The sequence below is a fragment of the Papio anubis genome, chromosome 15, assembly GCF_008728515.1.
Source record: "Papio anubis isolate 15944 chromosome 15, Panubis1.0, whole genome shotgun sequence".
Taxonomy (NCBI): domain Eukaryota; kingdom Metazoa; phylum Chordata; class Mammalia; order Primates; family Cercopithecidae; genus Papio; species Papio anubis.
This window is the reverse complement of record NC_044990.1, coordinates 27,727,577-27,745,307: the sequence shown is the minus strand read 5'-3', so window position 1 is coordinate 27,745,307 and position 17,731 is coordinate 27,727,577. Positions and strand designations below refer to the sequence as shown.

Sequence of the window (17,731 nt, the reverse complement as noted above, 5' to 3'; positions counted from 1 at the left end):
ACATACTCCTGAATGCTGAGAAGGTGTGGCCTACTCTACCTATCAATAGTGTATCTTCACACATTCAGATCACAAATATTTAACTACTTGTCTTTTAATTATAAGTAAAATAAATTTTATTTTTGCCTGTGTCCTTCAATTTAAGATTAGGAATTAGCAATATAATTATAAAATCAAAAGTGATTTTTATGTCCTCAGGTGATAAAGGAAATAGCCATAGAATCAACTAGAGTATTTGTTTTAAATGTAAAATGTGAGGGGAGAATGATTTTTTAAATTGATACAAAATAATTATACATGTCTATGGGGTATATCGGATATGTTGATATATGCATACAATTTGTAATGATCACATCAGGATAATCAGGATGCCCATCACCTCAAATATTTATCGTTTCTTTGTGTTGGGAACTTTGCAAATCTTCTCTTCTAGCTATTTTGAAATATACAGTAGATTATTAACTATAGTCACCCTACTGTGCTGTTGAATGCTAGAACTTATTTCTTCTAACTGTATTTTTATACCTATTAACCAACCTCTCTTCATCCCCACTCCCTCCTACCTTCCTCAGCCTCTGATAACCTCATTCTACTGCAAGGAGAATAATTTTTATTGGCAGAGGCATCCCAAAATGTAAAGACTGAAAGAGGCGGGTGGATCACGAGGTCAGGAGTTCAAGACCAACCTGGCCAAGATGGTGAAACCCCGTCTCTAATAAAAATACAAAAATTAGCCGGATGTGGTGCCGGGTGCCTGTAATCCCACCTACTTGGGAGGGTGAGGCAGAGAATTGCTTGAACCCAGGAGGCGGAGGTTGCAGTGAGCTGAGATCGCATCACAACATTCCAGCCTGGGAGATAGAGCGAGACTTGGTCTCAAAAAGAAAAAGAAAATTGTCTGTTTTTGAATTTAGGAAATGAACTGTTAATATATAGTTTGGTTGTTCAGTAACTATATATGCTAAATGGAATGTTAAGGAAAGATTCATTAGATGTCACATTTATAAGAAATGAAATTTTTAAAAGGCTAAGATAATATGGAAAAATCTACACTATCAACTAATTACTATTTTTTCCTATAGAATAAATGAGGTAAATGTGTTGTGCTGTAACACTTTGCATTCAGGTATAATACATGACAATTTGAGAGACTAATAAATTCATTCTCTTTGACTCCTTATTTACCTAATTTTGTTTTTACATCCATATGTCACTTCTTGTGTAATTTAGTCATTTCACAGCTGCTGAGGCTCCTGCATTGGCCTGAATACGAGCTCTGAGAACTCATGCCCCTTCAAACCTTTCAGACTTTTTTAGCTGATATTTCTTTAGCAGTACACCATGAAACTGGAGCACATGGTGCATGACTCTAAAGTAATAAAGCTAGTGGACTGGGGAGTAGGGTCGTACCATATACATGTATTTGCATTTTATATTTACTGTTCAGATTTATCACAAGGCTTGTCTGATGCATTTAATGACCCACAAAATTCTCCTTGTGTTTCAGGATAGAATAAACAAGTCATTCATATTAAAGAGTATAATTCCTGTGATTTTAATGTGAGCGACACCTTTGTGTTTTGACGTTTCACTTTATTCTCTATCGGTGATTGTCAGCGTGCACAGCTTGCCCTCGTTACACAGCAGCACACATACTCCCCTCGCACTTGACTCTCTGAGGGCTGGGAGTTTATCACCCTCGTCAGCTCCTGATCTCTTGCCCTCCATCCTGGCTGCGCTCGTTCCTCCCACTTCAGTGCTCTCTGAGCTGTGTGCCCACACCTGGTGGAAGTGAATGCTGAGCCTCCCCAGATGTCAGCACTCTGTGTTAAACTGAAGGGCTAGGCCATGTTTGGTGACCATGTTAGGAAACAGGACTTCATGCACCAGTGTCCCCAGCTTCCAGTGACAGCGAAGTGCTCCAGAGAGAACAGTTGGGCCATCATGCAACAAAGGTTGCCTCATTCTTTATCTGTTTATGCAGCGAATTGAACAGTCTGATTCTTTATGGCTTGCCAAGTGAAGCCTTAAGTGTATCTAATATTTTCCCAAATTGTGGACCCATAGCCACCAGCAAGGCAACTTACATAAAGATTTCTTTAAAATGAGTTCTCTTGCAACTTTTACTAGAAGTTTTGTTCAAAATGATTTATTGGAAGGACTCAAAATTACTCAGTTTTTATCTATTCAATTTCTAATTTGCAGAACTAAAATAAAACAGGGAACGATATCTCTTAGAATTCTTGACCTCCCTGCAGTGTCTTCACATGTAAAGAAGGATGGTAAAATGGCCAGAAGTTGGGAATTTGCTCCTGAAGAAGCAAGCCAGCCAGCCTAATAAGGAGAATCCACTGCTGCTTTTACACTCTAATGTGTATTTTCTTTTCATTAGATTTTTGAAGACTATGAGAAATTGCTTCAGTCTGAGAATTATGTTACTAAGAGACAGTCTTTAAAGGTAATACCAAATTTCTTTAAGTCAGTGTCCCCATAAGTTGATATCTCATTAGCAAATGATGGGTCTATTAGTATATGAGTAAACACAGAAAAATTAAAATATCTTTTTTTATAACTTGAGAAGTACTTACTATGTTTTATGTTATGACTGTATTTTATAGCAAAATAATGTAAGTGTCCTGTCTTGCTTTTGGAAGTAACAATGTAAGTGCCTGATAAGTAAAATTTAGAATATTTCTGCTGAGGCCAGGCATCTTGGCTTACACCTGTAATCCCAGCACTTTGGGAGGCCGAGGTGGGCGGATCACCTGAGGTCAGGAGTTTGAGACCAGCCTGGCCAACATGGCAAAACCCCATCTCTACTAAAAATACAAAAATTAGCTGGGCGTGGTGGTAGGCACCTGTAATCTCAGCTACTTGGGAGGCTGAGGCAGGAGAATCGCTTGAACCTGGGAGGTGGAGGTTGCAGTGAGCCAAGATCGTGCCATTGCACTCCAGCCTGGGCAGCAAGAGTGGAACTCCATCTCAAAAAATAAAAAAAAAAAGACGTAAAATGCAAAAAGTCAACCTTCCCTCTAAGTTTTAAGCACAGCAATTGATAAATTCTTAATATCTGTATTTTTGAGAATAAAATAATTTTTTACTATCAAATTATGTTTATATAGTTGAAATGTTATGGTGCTTCTGGTTTATGGGAAGCATTTATCTCCCAGATTTGTAACATATTTTCCTAAAGAATTTTTTATACTATATTTCATCGCCAGGTCCCATTCCCTGAGCATTCACGTCAGTCAGTGTTTTCCTGTAGGTTACTTAAAAGACTTCCACCACTTAACATGACATGTTCACATTATATTTACAGAAGAGATTCTGAAATATGAAACATGGTCATTCCCTAAGAATTAGAAGAGAAATTTTTTTAAAAAATCAACTCTAACAAACAGATATGTCAGAAGACTACATGATCACATCTACGAAATTTTGCTTTTCTAAAATACTGCCAGGATTACACTGAAACAGAATCTGGCAAGAGATTAAAAGACGATGCAGCTAGCTGGAAACAAAAATAAAATCAATTATCAATTACCCGTAAATAGCATAGTTTGATGAATTATTGGAGAAGGAGGTGTGAGGGAGGTAATAAGACATTCCATTTAGTCAACAAATATTTATGTGCTCATTCTACAGACATATCATGACAGCCAAGAACAGCTCTGGGCTTCACATTCTGTTGGTGGAAAGCAGACAATAGACAAATAAACAAATAAATCCATAGTTTTCAGATGGTTTTAAGTACTAAAAAGAAAAGTAGGGAAAGGAGGCCGAAAGCGGTGACATGGGAGATGGGGTGTGTGTACCAGAGCAGCTAGATGATCAGTGAAGTCTCTGATAAGTTTATCTTTAAACAGAGGGCTAAATTTGTGAAAAATTAAGATGCCTTTGATAAGGGTGTTTGTGTGTGTGTGTGTGTGTGTGAGTGTGAAACCCAGTTACATCTGCTACTTGAGGATATGCACCTATTGACTGGCTGTGGAAATGACAGGGAACCCAACAGCGTAAGACCACATCCATTTATGAGTGGCCCTCCCTCCCTCAGTGGAATGGTGCCTGGAAGCAGCCATGTGGCCTAGGGAAGGTGGAAGAGCCCCTGAGGGGAGGGAGATGTGGACTAGAGTTGTATCTCTGCCCTTCAGATCCCACTCAGAATCCCACAAAAAGAATGTTTCCAGCAGTTGATACAACTGACTGTTTTTAGCGCAGCAACTCATATGATGGTCCGGCTTGCTAAACATCACACTTGTATTATTATTTTTTCCTATTTTTTCTAGGTTTGGGATATAGTGTCACATACTTGTGTTATTTTTACACGTCAAGATGATGGCATTCATAGAACAATGCATTTGCTTCTAAATTTGGAGTATAATTTTAAACTAAGACAATAAAGTCAATCTGTTTTGTGTGACATTTTTTGTCAATTTACTTTGCCCACCATCCTGCATCAGCCATGACCTGGTTTCCTTTGTATTTGCGCCCCCACTGCGTGTTACTGGGGAGGCCATTTCTCAGCCAGCCATCCGGCACTTTTTATTGAGTTTCCCCTTTGTGTAGAAACTCATACCAGGAGACCCATCTAGAAAAAAAGCCCACAGATATGCTGCTGTCGGTGCTGGAGCCAGTAATGATGAGACCAAACTGTGTGTGGAACTGACCTTTGGGCAGAGAGTGACTTCAGTGCTGTGTTCTCCCATGTCCAGAAAGCTTGCTAAGAGCAGATGAAGATAAGGATGTATTCTGTTTGTACAGCTGCATACATCAAGAATTCGTTATTTGTAGGGCTCCACAAGGATAGCCAAAATGAGATAAGCTTGTCCGTGGTACAATAAGTAGTGGCCCTCGAAGGAAGATGGCAATTGGAGTAGTAAACAGAGGTGATGGTGCTCTGAAGGGCCAGCATATAGGAAGTTGCTCATAAATTCTCCAAATCTTTCCTTTTTTTCAGTGGGGGTCTGTCAGATACTGGATCAAAATTGAGAGATTTGTATGAACTAAGGTGATTGAACCAAATTAGGAGGAAGAAAGCCATTTGTACTTCCTACTTATTTACAGATGCCTCAGCCTACTCACGAGGCATCTTTCCTGTTTTTCATTAATTCACCCAGATGTACTGTTTGGCTGTTATTCCTGCCTAAAATCTTTACAGTTAGGCGTCTCATGGATATCTGATTTATAGCATGGTAAAACCAAGCATTGGTGGGACACTGAAAAAAATGCCTGACAAAATGCAGATAAATTACCTAAGAATGAAGAAAGTATTAAAATGGTTACTGGAGAGTTGGGTTTTTTAACGTTAGATTATAGAAAGAGATGTTGCCAAAATTGTTTTGCATCACTCTGTTCAAGCAAACAAAAAGGTAGACGACTGTGAAATAAGTTCATATATAAACATCGAGCTCATTAAATATTGTTTACTCTTTTTTTTTTTTTTTTGCTAGAAAAATGTTCTGGAAGCTCCACTGATGCAATTTTGGTTTTTCCTTTTGGTAATTAGATCTGTGGTAGCAGTATATTCTATTTTGACACAACGGTGTTTATATATAAATGGATTCTGTAATACTTTTTACATAGATGTTTCATAATTGCAGGAAACAAGAGAGGTTAGATTATCATATAGCAACTTTGTAAGTAATAAACTGTCTTAAGTACTAGGTTATTTTCTGATTCCAAAGTACTTGCTACCTGCTGCCTTTCGTTAATCATATTCTAAATTTTCCTGCACTGCCTTAGGGTGCTTAATTCCTGGTGTCAATAAAGAATAATTAACAGAGAAATTCCTTTTAATCATGTGGCAGAGCTTAGGAATTGTTTTCTTCTGCAGAGGCCTGGCATTTAATTACCAGCAAGAAAGATTATCATTCAAAAGAAGCTTGGTGGAAACTGGGGAATTTTTTGGGCTCTGGTCAATTTTATTAAAACACTTTAGTTTCTAAAAAACTTATTTCCACTTGCTGTATGGCTTAACTAAGTACTATGAGGCATACAAAATAAGAACTTTAAAGAAGTAAAATATGTGTGTTTTCCATTTACTTGGTATAGTATTGCTTTATAGTGCTTTGCATTATTCTGGAATGCTGCATTTTGTCATTGTTAATATTAAAAGAGATTAACATTTAATGGCTAAAAGATTTAGTGTTGAATTAGCACAATTAATTGTTTCAGAAAAATTGTGAAATTCTATTAGCAGAGGATAGATTGGATAGAATTTATATGTAGGTATTCCCAGGTAATAAAAATTGAAGTGACCTAATCTGAACTTAACTCATAAATATAACTTCAACAAATGTTTATTATGTGTGTGTAAATTTTTAAAAATGAAATTTTCCTTTTGCTGAAGCCTTTTAACATGTGTGTATATGATACATATGTGTCTATTCAGTATTTGATTCTTTCTGTATAGATCTTTAGAAGATAAGTAAGCCTCTTGACAGGCTTACAACCCAGAAGTTTTTTAGTTTTTGTTTTTTCTTTTTGGAGGGTCTGGAAGCCATACCTTTGAAATATAAGCATCTAGGAAGATAATACTGTTTCCCTGTCACCAGGAGAGTTCAACCGTTTTCCAAACTGCAACTCTTTGCTTGTCAGAGAGATAAGAGAAGTTTTATTATTCAGATAAATAGCTAAAACAAATGGTCACCTCAATTGCTAGGTGCATTAGGGTGAACCATGAAAGAGTGCACAGAAATGGTAGTCAGGTCCTCCCCTACTGGACAGGTTATCCTTCAGCTTGAGGATATATGTATGTAATGGATTGTAGCTGCTTGACTGTAATAAGGGACAATTTTGTCTGTTTGCAGTCTCTTTCAGAGATTAGTTACCATATTGTGCTCTGGATATGTGGGTAGGACTTTTATTTCCCCAACAATACCCATGTACATCACACAGTTAGGTTGTAAGGGGATTTGAAACACGCCCTTATGGAGCTTATTCTTTAAACAGGGTCACAAATAACTCTGCACTACAAGGCAAAGCAAAGTCAACTGTAGAGAAGAGGAAAGGCTTTCCCGAAGACGACGTCTGAGCTAGTTCTGAGAGGATGGGCCAGGTTTGAACAGGCAGAGAAGAGGTGAAAGTGTTTCTCAAGATTTTGGAGCTGGGGAAGTAAAGCCACAGAGACAGGAAAGCGGGGAAGATGGAGGAAGGGAGCCGAGGAAAGGAAGCAAGAGAAATGATTCCACATCACAGAGGCTGGGAACGGCATCTTCATGAGTTTACTTTTTTTCTAAATCTATGGGAATCTAGGAATTTGCTTGTTTATTCATTCACTTTCTAATCTAAGTGGAATTGGTAACAAATACTGATTTTTGGAAGATTTCTTTGACAAAATGTGCAGCATGGATTGGATTAGGTAAAGACTGAAGGAGAGACCATTTTGCATGCTGTGGCAGTAGGTCAGCTGAAAGGTAGTGAGGGTTTGAATGAGATTACTGGCTGTGAACATTGAATGAAAGGTGTTCAAGAAACACTTAAAAACAGAAAACTGGTAGTTCTTGGATGGATGTTTGATGTGAGGAGCAAGGAAAAGAAAGGAGCTAAGGAAGACTTCAGCTGTCTTCCCAACCGGAGGAGGGTAGCTCCTGATGCCATTAACGAAGAGAAGAAAGGGAGTTGCTTTTAGAGACGCTAAGTGTGACAGTCCAGCAGTGTTCAAGTGGGACTGCCCAGTGGGCAGTTAGAAATGTGGGTCCAGAGTTTAGGAAAGAAGCTGAGACTAGAAATGTAGATTTGGGAGATATCCTCCTAGATGTTACAGTTGAACCCATGGGTATAGATGAGACTGTTGGGAGATAAAAGATAGCAAATCCAAGTATACAGCTTGGAAAATTGCTGCATAAGTAGTACAAAAGGCAAGGGAGCCATAGAAGAGGTAGCATAGGAACAAGCTGCACAAGGTAAGAAACCAGGAGCAAAGAAAGTTTCCAGAAGGTGTTAGGTTAGCTTTAAAAGCTGCAGAAAGATGAAGGAGGATGCAGATTAACAATTTGACTACACGGTTGCTATTCCATATGTATGAGAATAACTAGTGACCAGCCAATATCCCAACGGGGTCATCCTTTTTTCAGGTTTAACAAATGTTATTTTTATGCATTAAAATAACCTCAGGTTGTGTACTTCTTACATGTTAAATACACAAAAGATACATCAGAGGCAAAGTGGTGGTTTACTGGCAGCCAGATGCTTGCACACATCTGGGATTCCTTTGATAGACAGTTGGCCCTCAGTTTGATGTGCACTTTTCTTCCCATCCAGGATTTCTGTAACCATGTAACTATGTGGTACTCTCCCAAGGCCTTCAGAAAAAGTCCAGTAAATAGGACATTTGAAAACTAAACATATCTTCTATATAAAATTATGTTACAGTAAGTTTCAGCCCCCCTGGCTGCTGAAGCTTTAGGAATTGCTACAGCAGCCAAGGGGCTGTAATTCTGTTCTCCAGAATTATGGTGAGAAAAAAAAGTTTCTGAGATAGAGCAACAATACATTCAGCCGTGTTGCTGGGGGTCTTCAACTATTCTTAGTCTGGGTATTTTTATTTTTTGTTTAGGGTAATGCTGTATTTGGGGAACTATTAATTTGTCACCAAAAAATGTTTTGCTTTGCTTTGTAATAAAAACTTGCTGCACTTACTAAATTTGATATGGATTTGGGCTCAATTATTTTTTTCTGACTTTATATCAGGTTTCATAATAAAAGTCGGGGAAATGTAAGAGTCATTTAACAAACTGTCTTAATAGTGAACTCCTAGTGTACATTTATGCAGGTAAAGAAGGCATCATTATGATACCAATTTTGTTATTCCTTCTACCTGAATGCCTATGCAGCAATACATTAGTGGGAAGCAAGATAATTAAAGTAAGTATTGAAAACCATAAATTTGTGTCTGCCTAGCTTTAGGTGAGCTGCATCTAAGACCGACTAAAGAAAGGTACTAAGCGGGCCGGGCGCGGTGGCTCAAGCCTGTAATCCCAGCACTTTGGGAGGCCGAGACGGGCGGATCACAAGGTCAGGAGATCAAGACCATCCTGGCCAACATGGTGAAACCCCGTCTCTACTAAAAATACAAAAAAAACTAGCTGGGCGATGTGGCGGGCGCCTGTAGTCCCAGCTACTTGGGAGGCTGAGTCAGGAGAATGGCGTGAACCCGGGAGGCGGAGCTTGCAGTGAGCTGAGATCCGGCCACTGCACTCCAGCCTGGGGGACAGAGCGAGACTCCGTCTCAAAAAAAAAAAAAAAAAAAAAAAAAAGAAAGGTACTAAGCACTGAGATAAGCAAAACGGTGTGAAAAACTTACTCAATAACTACTGCATTTATGCCTGTGCTGTAAGATGCACTTAAGGACACTCTAATTTTTTTCCTGACACCATTCTTATGCACATTTATATTTTGTTTTTCAGTGAGAAGACGTGAGCTGTATTTTGAGTCAGGTGGCTCTGAGATTACAGCTTTGGTTTTGTGTTTTCCTCTAGCTGCTAGGGGAGCTGATCCTGGACCGTCACAACTTTGCCATCATGACAAAGTACATCAGCAAGCCGGAGAACCTGAAACTCATGATGAACCTCCTTCGGGATAAAAGTCCCAACATCCAGTTTGAAGCCTTTCATGTTTTTAAGGTAAAAAGTACAAGCTCTGGAAACAATGTTATAGGCAATTTTTTTTCCAGTTCCAAATGGCAAACTCCCCGCTCTTTACTCTCTTTTATACTTGAAAGAAAATGAAATAGGCAGTCTTTGTGCTTTGCATGATTTAAATGAAATTTCGGAGTTATGTTAATGAGTGCCCATTCATAAAGGTTTGCTGACTAATCCACACATCTAAATATTTTTATTTTTTCACAGAGAAAATGCGTGATACTCTTTCCCAAAACTTCTAAAACAATCAGTGATTGAGCTAGATCCCAAACCCTGAGTGTCAGGCTTGAATGCTTTGCTTCGTACATGCACTGTCTCTTTGAACTTTAACTGACACCCTGAAGACACAGCCGGGTACTACTGACTTTATTCATATTATTATTTTTTTACAATGTATTTTGTTATGATAGAAAAGTAACTTCTTTAGACAATAGATTTTATTTTATTTTTTTTGAGATTGAGTCTCACTCTGTTGCCCAGGCTGGAGTGCAGTGGCACGATCTTGGCTCACTGCAACCTCTGCCTCCCAGGTTAAAGTGATTCTCCTGCCTCAGCCTCCTGAGTAGCTGGGACTACAGGCGTATGCCACCACTCCCGGCTAATTTTTTTTTTATTTTTAGTAGAGCAAGTTTCACCGTGTTAGCCAGGGTGGTGTTGATCTCCTGACCTCGTGATCCACCCTCCTTGGCCTCCCAAAGTGCTGGGATTACAGGTGTGAGCCACCACCCTTGACCCTACAATAGATTTTTTAATAGGTGGGGTAGGTGGGAGAATTCTATTTGTAATTCTGTATTCCCAGCCTAACTATTGTAAACAGTTTAGTATATTTTATTTTCCTATGCACACATTCCAGAGTTTTTCTACAGCTGTATTCACATTGTACTAACAATTGATATCCTAATTTTATTACTTAATGCTATACCATAAGTAACCATTTTCATTATTGCTATAAGTAGTTTTTAGAGCCATTATTTTTCTCACCATCATAGTGCATCATTGGGTATATTTCTTCTTGTCATTGATATTTAGGTTATTTGCATTTTTTCCTACTCTTAAGTAATGCCACAATGTGCATTTTATGCATCCAGCTAATTTTTTTTAATATTTAAAATTCTTATTGTATGATAGATATCTAGAGTGTAAATAAGAGTTCAGAGAGTCCCAGAATTTTTTGGTTCTTATTTCTAAAAATCTTTTAAAATTTTATTTATTTTTTAAATTCAGAGACGGGGTCTTGCTTTGTTGCCCAGGCTAGAGTGCAGTGTGGTGTGATCATGGCTTACTGCAGCCTCAAAGTCCTAGGCTCAAGCGATTCTCCCACCTCAGCCTCCTAAGTAGCTGGGACTATAGACACGGGTCACCTCGCCCAGCTAAGTTTTTTATTTTTTGAAGAAATAGGGTCTCGCTGTGTTGCCCAGGCTGGTCTCAAAATCCTAAGCTCAAATGACCTTCCTGCCTCAGCCGCTCAAAGTGCTGGGATTGTAACTGAACACAAGTCAGATTGCTCATCACATGCAGCGTCCAATTAACAAGAGGCAGGTCTCGTAAAAAGAAAGTGACTTTATTAGCCAAAACTAATAATAGGAAAGTGGCCAGATTCCCATCCAATGCAACTACTTTGAATTGTAGGGGCAAGGCCAGGTTTTAAAGAGAGAAAACATGATATGGAAAGCGTGTAAAAATTATGCTGAGTACAATGTCTGTGTTTCTTGTTCTGGTGGCTGTCTTGGGTCCCAGTCCAGGTGGAAAGCAGGCTGGCGTCATCTCAACAATGGCTGGGTTGTTGACTAGCCACCCTGAAGTTATCTCTGGAATTTTGCAGCTGGGTCTCCAAGCTTGGTCTGACTCAAGATTCAAGTTTAGCCCCTGGAACTTCTAAGTAGGCAGATAATTAGATACCAGCATGCAGTTAGATAAATGTGAAGGGCATATAGACAGTGAGAAAGGGCTGGGACATGGAGTCTATTTTAAAACTAAGGGAAAAAGCTTCTGCAGTTTGCTTCAAGGTTACATCTTTAAGCCCAGGAGAAAGGGGAAAAAAACGTTTTAAAATGTATTTTGAAGTTAAGCTGCTTAGTTACAGGATTACAGGTGTGAGCCATGGCACCTGGCCTCGGTTTTTATAAAGTATGTTTAGTGATAGAGTTTGTAAGTCCATAAATGGGAGGCATGGCAGTTTTTAAGGTAATTGTTGCTTTGAAAGGTAAGACATTTTCAGTTGATCTTTCAGCCACCAGATATTTGTTAATTCATTATATATATATATATATATATATATATATATAAAATTAAAGAGATACGTAGGGTGAGGTATGGGGAAAGGGGCATGGAGCTTCCATGCCTTCCCTGAGCAGCCACCCTCCAGGAGTCTCCATGTGTTTGGCTACCTGGAAGCTCCAGTGCAAATATTTATTGTCCAAAAACCCATTAGAGCAATTAAAATCCTGAACTAATTGATAAATTCTATTCAGTTCCTTTCAGAATTCCAACTGGACTTTCTCTGGAGCTTGACAAGCTGATTCTAAAATTTGTGTGGTAGAGCAATAGCCTAGGATTATCTATGGCAATGTTGAAGAAGGAAGTAGAGGAATCTACTCTACCGGATATTAAGACTTGTTATGGATTTAAAGTAAATGAAAACAGCATTGTATTGGCTTAGAAATTGATAAATAGAACAGCAAAACAGAGTAGAGGGCCCAGAAGTAAACCTATATAAATCTGAAACTTGATATTTGATCATGGAGGGATTATAAATCAGTGAAGAAAGGGTTAAGTATTCAATAAATGTTTGTTGGATAATGGGTTGTCCATGTAGAGAATCTTACCCTGCAGTATACACAGAAATAAGTTCTAGATAAAGATCTGCACTTGAAAAGCAATTTTTTTAACTTTTAGAAGAGAAAATAAGAGGCTCTCTGTATATTTGGGTAGGAAGAATTCCTTTGAAAAGAAATAAAAAATCACAAAACATAATAGAAATTTTTCTTGAGAAAGGGTCTCACTATGTTGCCCAGGCTGGAGTGCAGTAGTGTGATCATGGCTTACCGCAGCACTGACCTCTCGGCCTCAAGCAATTCTCCTGCCTCAGCCTCTTGAGTAGCTGGGACCATAGGCCTGCCCTTACCATGCCTAACTAATTCTGTTTTTATTATTTGTAGGGATGAGGTCTTGCTGTTTTACCTAGGCTGGTCTCAAACTCCTGGCCTCAATTGATCCTCCTGCCTTGGCCTCCCTAGTGCTGGGATTATAGGTATGAGCCACCATACCCAGCCATAAGAGAAAATATTTTAAAATGTGACCACACTAAAATTTTAAACTTCTGTTCAAAAAAGAAGTCATAAAGTGAAAAGACAGAATAGAATGTGATATATATAACTGACAGGTCATTAAGAAAAAGACAAATAACAGAAAAATAGACAAAAGATCCAAGTTGGTAGTTTGCAGATGAGGAAACCTGATTGGCCAATAAATAGGTGTTCTTCTTACTTGTAATTGTGGAAATGGCCATTAAAATATCAATGACATACCACTTGATGTTCTTCATATTGGCAAAAATGTCCAACAATATCAGATTTTTGTAGGATTGGACAGCAGTGGGAACTGTCATACACTGTGTAAATTGGTATAATCACTTTGGAGAACAGTTTAGCAAAATAAACTCTTGAAGCTATGGATACTCTTCAACTCTGAAATCCATTTTTAGGCAGTTTCTTGGAGACACTCTTGGACACGTGCATAAGGAGTCATGTACAGTAAGTCCTCTCTTAAAATCGTTGATAGGTGCTTGGAAGTGGACTTTAAACAAAACCCTGTACCTTACAGCAAGTCCTCAAATAACAATGTTTTGTTGTAAGCTTGATGGGGGAAAAATTGTTTGCCTCATCTGTTGCTTTGCTTAAAGTTACAGTTTCTAAGAACTTATCCACCTTAAATAAGGACTTACTGTATAAAGATGTTTATTGCAACATTGTTTAAAATGGGAAAAGCCATACATGGGCACCAAGGGGAGACTGGGAAAATAAATTGTGCTACACACATACAATAGTGCATAATAATGGGTTAAAATAAATAGAGTTATGTGGATTGCTTTGCCTAATCTTAGAAACATTTTGTTGAGTGGAATGACCAAATATTTAAATATGTCATTGATTTAAAGTTTAAAAGCATGCAAGAACACTAAGTGTGGATTCATATATGTGCAGTTAGAGTCCAAAAACATGCATGGAAGCCGGGCACGGTGGCTCATGCCCGTAATCCCAGAACTTAGGGAGGCGGAGGTGGGTGGATCACTTGAGGCCAGGAGTTTGAGACCAGCCTGGCCAACATGGCAAAACCCAGTCCCTACTAAAAACACAAAAATTAGTCAGGTGTAGTGGCACATGCCTGTAGTCCCAGATACTCAGTGGGGCTAGGACAGGATTGTCACTTGAACCTGGGAGGCAGAGGTTGCAGTAAGCCGAGATTGTGCCATTGCATTCCAGCCTGGGCAACTGAGCGAGACTCTGTCTCAAACAAACAAACAAACAAACAAACAAACTGCATGGGAATGACAAATGCCAAATTCAGGATGGGGGTCATCTCAGGAGAAGGAGTAGGGGAGAGAATATCAATATCATACAGGAGTATCCAATAGCCTTCAATTATACCTGTAATGTTTTATTTAAAAAAAAAATCTGAAGGCAAGTATGGCAAAAAATATTAGATTTTCATAGAGCCAATGGTGGGAATATGAAGTCAGATATGTTATTCCTGTACTCTTCTGTGTGTTAGAATTATTTCATAAAAAGTTTCAAAAAAATGAATGAAATAAAAACAGAGTGCTGGAGGCCTGGAAAATGCCTACGCATTATAAAACGGTGGGCCCTCTCAAGACCCTTGGACTGAAGGAATTGAAGAAGGCTGTGTATCATGTCATTCAGCTCCTACAGAAGTTTAAATGAGAATAAACTTCATATAATTTTGTTCAAAAATGCAGTATTATATATAGTAGAAGGAATCAGTGGGTTGCAAAATAAAAATAACCTAATTCCATCCTCTGAGAAGATCAGAATTTGGGTCACCTAATCACTGGACAGGGTGAGTACGTTTAAAAATAGTTGACCACTTGTTTACTTGTATGTGTGTAACTTGGCCTGCCCCGTACCCCGGCTATGTTGCTTCCACTGAAGTATGAACTACGTTGTTTACTTGCCAAAAATATTTTGTTATTTAGAAAAAAGTAACAGCTAAGTCCTAGGATTATTTTCACATCGTTTAATTAATAGGTTTTTTTCCCCAAAGCACCTTTCGTAGGGTGCAAAGAATGTGGAACCCAGTCCTGAAAATGTCTTTGCTGGATTATTAACAGCTGACTCTCATTAGCTTGCTAATAGGTTCAACACGTGCTTCCTACTATTGGTGAGCAGGGTAGTGTGGTGGGAAAGCCCCGACGGAGGTCAAGAGAGCAGGGTCTTTGTTCTGTCTCAGTTGCCAGCAGCTGCTTTGGGCAAATCCATCTGGATCCATTTTTTTCACTTGCAAAATGAAAGTGGTAAAGTCTAATTCTAAGATACTAGGTCATGAGACTTTTGTCTCAGGTCCTGAGTCTCCAGAGATGTGCCCAGTATGGATTGAGGGACCCATTATGAGATAATCTTCTCCCTTTCCTTTCCCTGTTAACCTCGATACCAAAGGGCGACGTCGCCCCTTCCCACCAAACCATGTAAGGTGGCAGAAAATGGTCTGTGTCATTTGCTCACTCAGAGCTGCTGGAACTCAGGCATGGCCAGTGCCGAATATGGCACTAGTCTGTCACTCAGATCCTAGCAGTTGGCTATAATAGCTATTCCCTTGAAAACAAGAAGTTCTGTCCCCAGCTTATTCTAGAATATAAAAGTCAGTTTTGGTTGACAGTTCAGCCAAAAAAAGTATGTAGAACAAGAATGAGAATAGTTTCCGTGTGGTCTTACTGGAAATAAGCAAAATTACAGATTAATTTAGTGAAGGACTAACCATGAATTACTCACTTCCTTAAAGACCCACTTTCTTTTTTATTTTTTTATTATTATTTATTTATTTATTTTTTGAGATGGAGGTTCACTCTTGTGGCCCAGGCTGGAGTGCAATGGCGTGATCTCGGCTCACTGCAACCTCCACCTCCCACGTTCAAGTGATTCTCCTGTCTCAGCCTCCCAAGTAGCTGGGATTACAGGGATGTGCCACCACGCCTGGCTAATTTTTGTATTTTTAGTAGAGACGAGGTTTTGCCATGTTGGCCAGGCTGGTCTCAAACTCCCAACCTCAGGTGATCCACCTGCCTCGGCCTCCCAAAGTGCTGGGATTACAGGCGTGAGCCACCACGCCCGACCTAAGGACCCACTTTCTAGCACACCAAACTACTATGGTCATGGCGTACCAAATCTAACTCTACTCATGGAGAATGCAGTTGAGACCAATTGAATTTAGGAATTGGCTATGAAGTAGTTTAATAATGTTAATTTCCCCTAAAATTGTAACAGTATATTGAAAAGTGTACCAACTTCTGACTTAATGTCTCACCAACTACTTTTACATGGTGTCGAACATTCAGCTTTATCGTATCCTCATTTGATCTTATTTTGCCCTTTTGCATATTTAACAAAGCAGCCAAGGAGAAAAGGTGAAAAGTCATAATTAAGGCCTCACTTCTCCTTTCTATTTTTAAAAATACTTTCTTTAAAAATTCATAAAACAATCAACTCCATATTTGTTTATAGAAAGGTTTGCAATGGGTATTTCTGGCAAACTTTAGCAACATCATCAAACAAGTATATAAATATATTACTTACGACTTTGTTTGATAATCCTGCTACTGAATATTTATAATGTTAGCTACTTTACAAAATATTTTTGCAGTAGTATGTAAAGAAAACGAAGCCTATATTTAATGTTTGTGAATATTACCTAGAATAAAAAAAAATTTAAGTTGCTTTTCCATATAATTTTGGGATAAATGTCTAGTTTCTTATGTAACTTCCACAATTATATGAAATTTGTAGATTCCAAAGATTTGGCTTCCAAAATACCAAAGCAATTGCATTAACAACGTTAATAACATTTTAACATTTTGTACAGAGCACTTTCCCTGACAAAATTCCATGTGATCCTCACGCCAGCTATGAAGTCAGGCAGGTGTGATGTCCCTGTTTCATTGGCGAGGAAACTGCCTGAGAGATTAAGTGACAAGCCTGAGCCTGAGCTCTCACAGACAAGGTTGTCTTCTGCGTCCAAATCCCATGTTCTTTCTTCTACATAGCTCCACTTATATGTGGGGAACTGAGGCTGGTAAATTCGAAATGGCAAAGTGCCATTGCTATACCTTTAGATTTCGTAGAAGCTCTTTGCGAGCAGGAATTTTCCTCTGATTTGGTCTTTCTCTGCTCTATCTCCTAACAGCTAGAAGGGTTTTTGGCCCATAGTGGTTATTTAAGTAATGTCTGAGTAAGTAAATTAATATGTATGTTCTTTTTTTAGAACTATTTTTATTTATTTATTTTTTATTTAAGACAGAGTCTCGCTCTGTCACCCAGACTAGAGTGCAGTGGTGCGATCTCAGTTCACTGCAACCTCTGCCTCCTGGGTTCAAGTGATTCTCCTGCCTCAGCCTCCCAAGTAGCTGGGATTATAGGCGCGCACCACCACGCCTGGCTTTTTTTTTTTTTTTTTTTTTTGTATTTTTAGTAGAGATGGAGTTTCACCAAGTAGACTCCTGACCTCAAGTGATCTGCCTCCCTCGGCCTCCCAAAGTGCTGGGATTACAGACATACGCCACCGCACCCACCCAATATGTATGTTCTTAAAGGAAGGAAACTGAGAGCCTCTGTGCCTCTGAACCAGAGAAGGATTGCCAGATAAAATACAAGATGCCCCATTCAATTTGAATTTGAGATGGACAATGTATAGCACTACACGGAACATACTTACATTAAAAAAATTACTCATTGTTCGTCTGAAATAGAATTTCATAGGGCATCCTCTCTTCCTGTTTACTAAATCTGGTAATGCTAAACTGGAGGGACTCGTTTCAGTTTTCAAATATTGGGACAAGAACAGAGTCCTGGGTAGTAATATAG

General features: G+C 38.8%; 1 protein-coding gene across 5 annotated transcripts in view; it reads left to right on the top strand.

The window, feature by feature from the left end:
• Window positions 1-17,731, top strand: part of CAB39L (calcium binding protein 39 like) — a 134,083-nt gene that overhangs the window by 103,256 nt on the left and 13,096 nt on the right. For all 5 annotated transcript variants that reach the window (XM_021929625.2, XM_017951243.2, XM_017951244.2 and 2 more), the window contains 2 exons: window positions 2,393-2,458; window positions 9,480-9,623. In XM_021929625.2, the coding sequence (XP_021785317.1) occupies window positions 2,393-2,458; window positions 9,480-9,623 (210 nt within the window). The remainder of the gene's footprint in view (window positions 1-2,392; window positions 2,459-9,479; window positions 9,624-17,731) is intronic.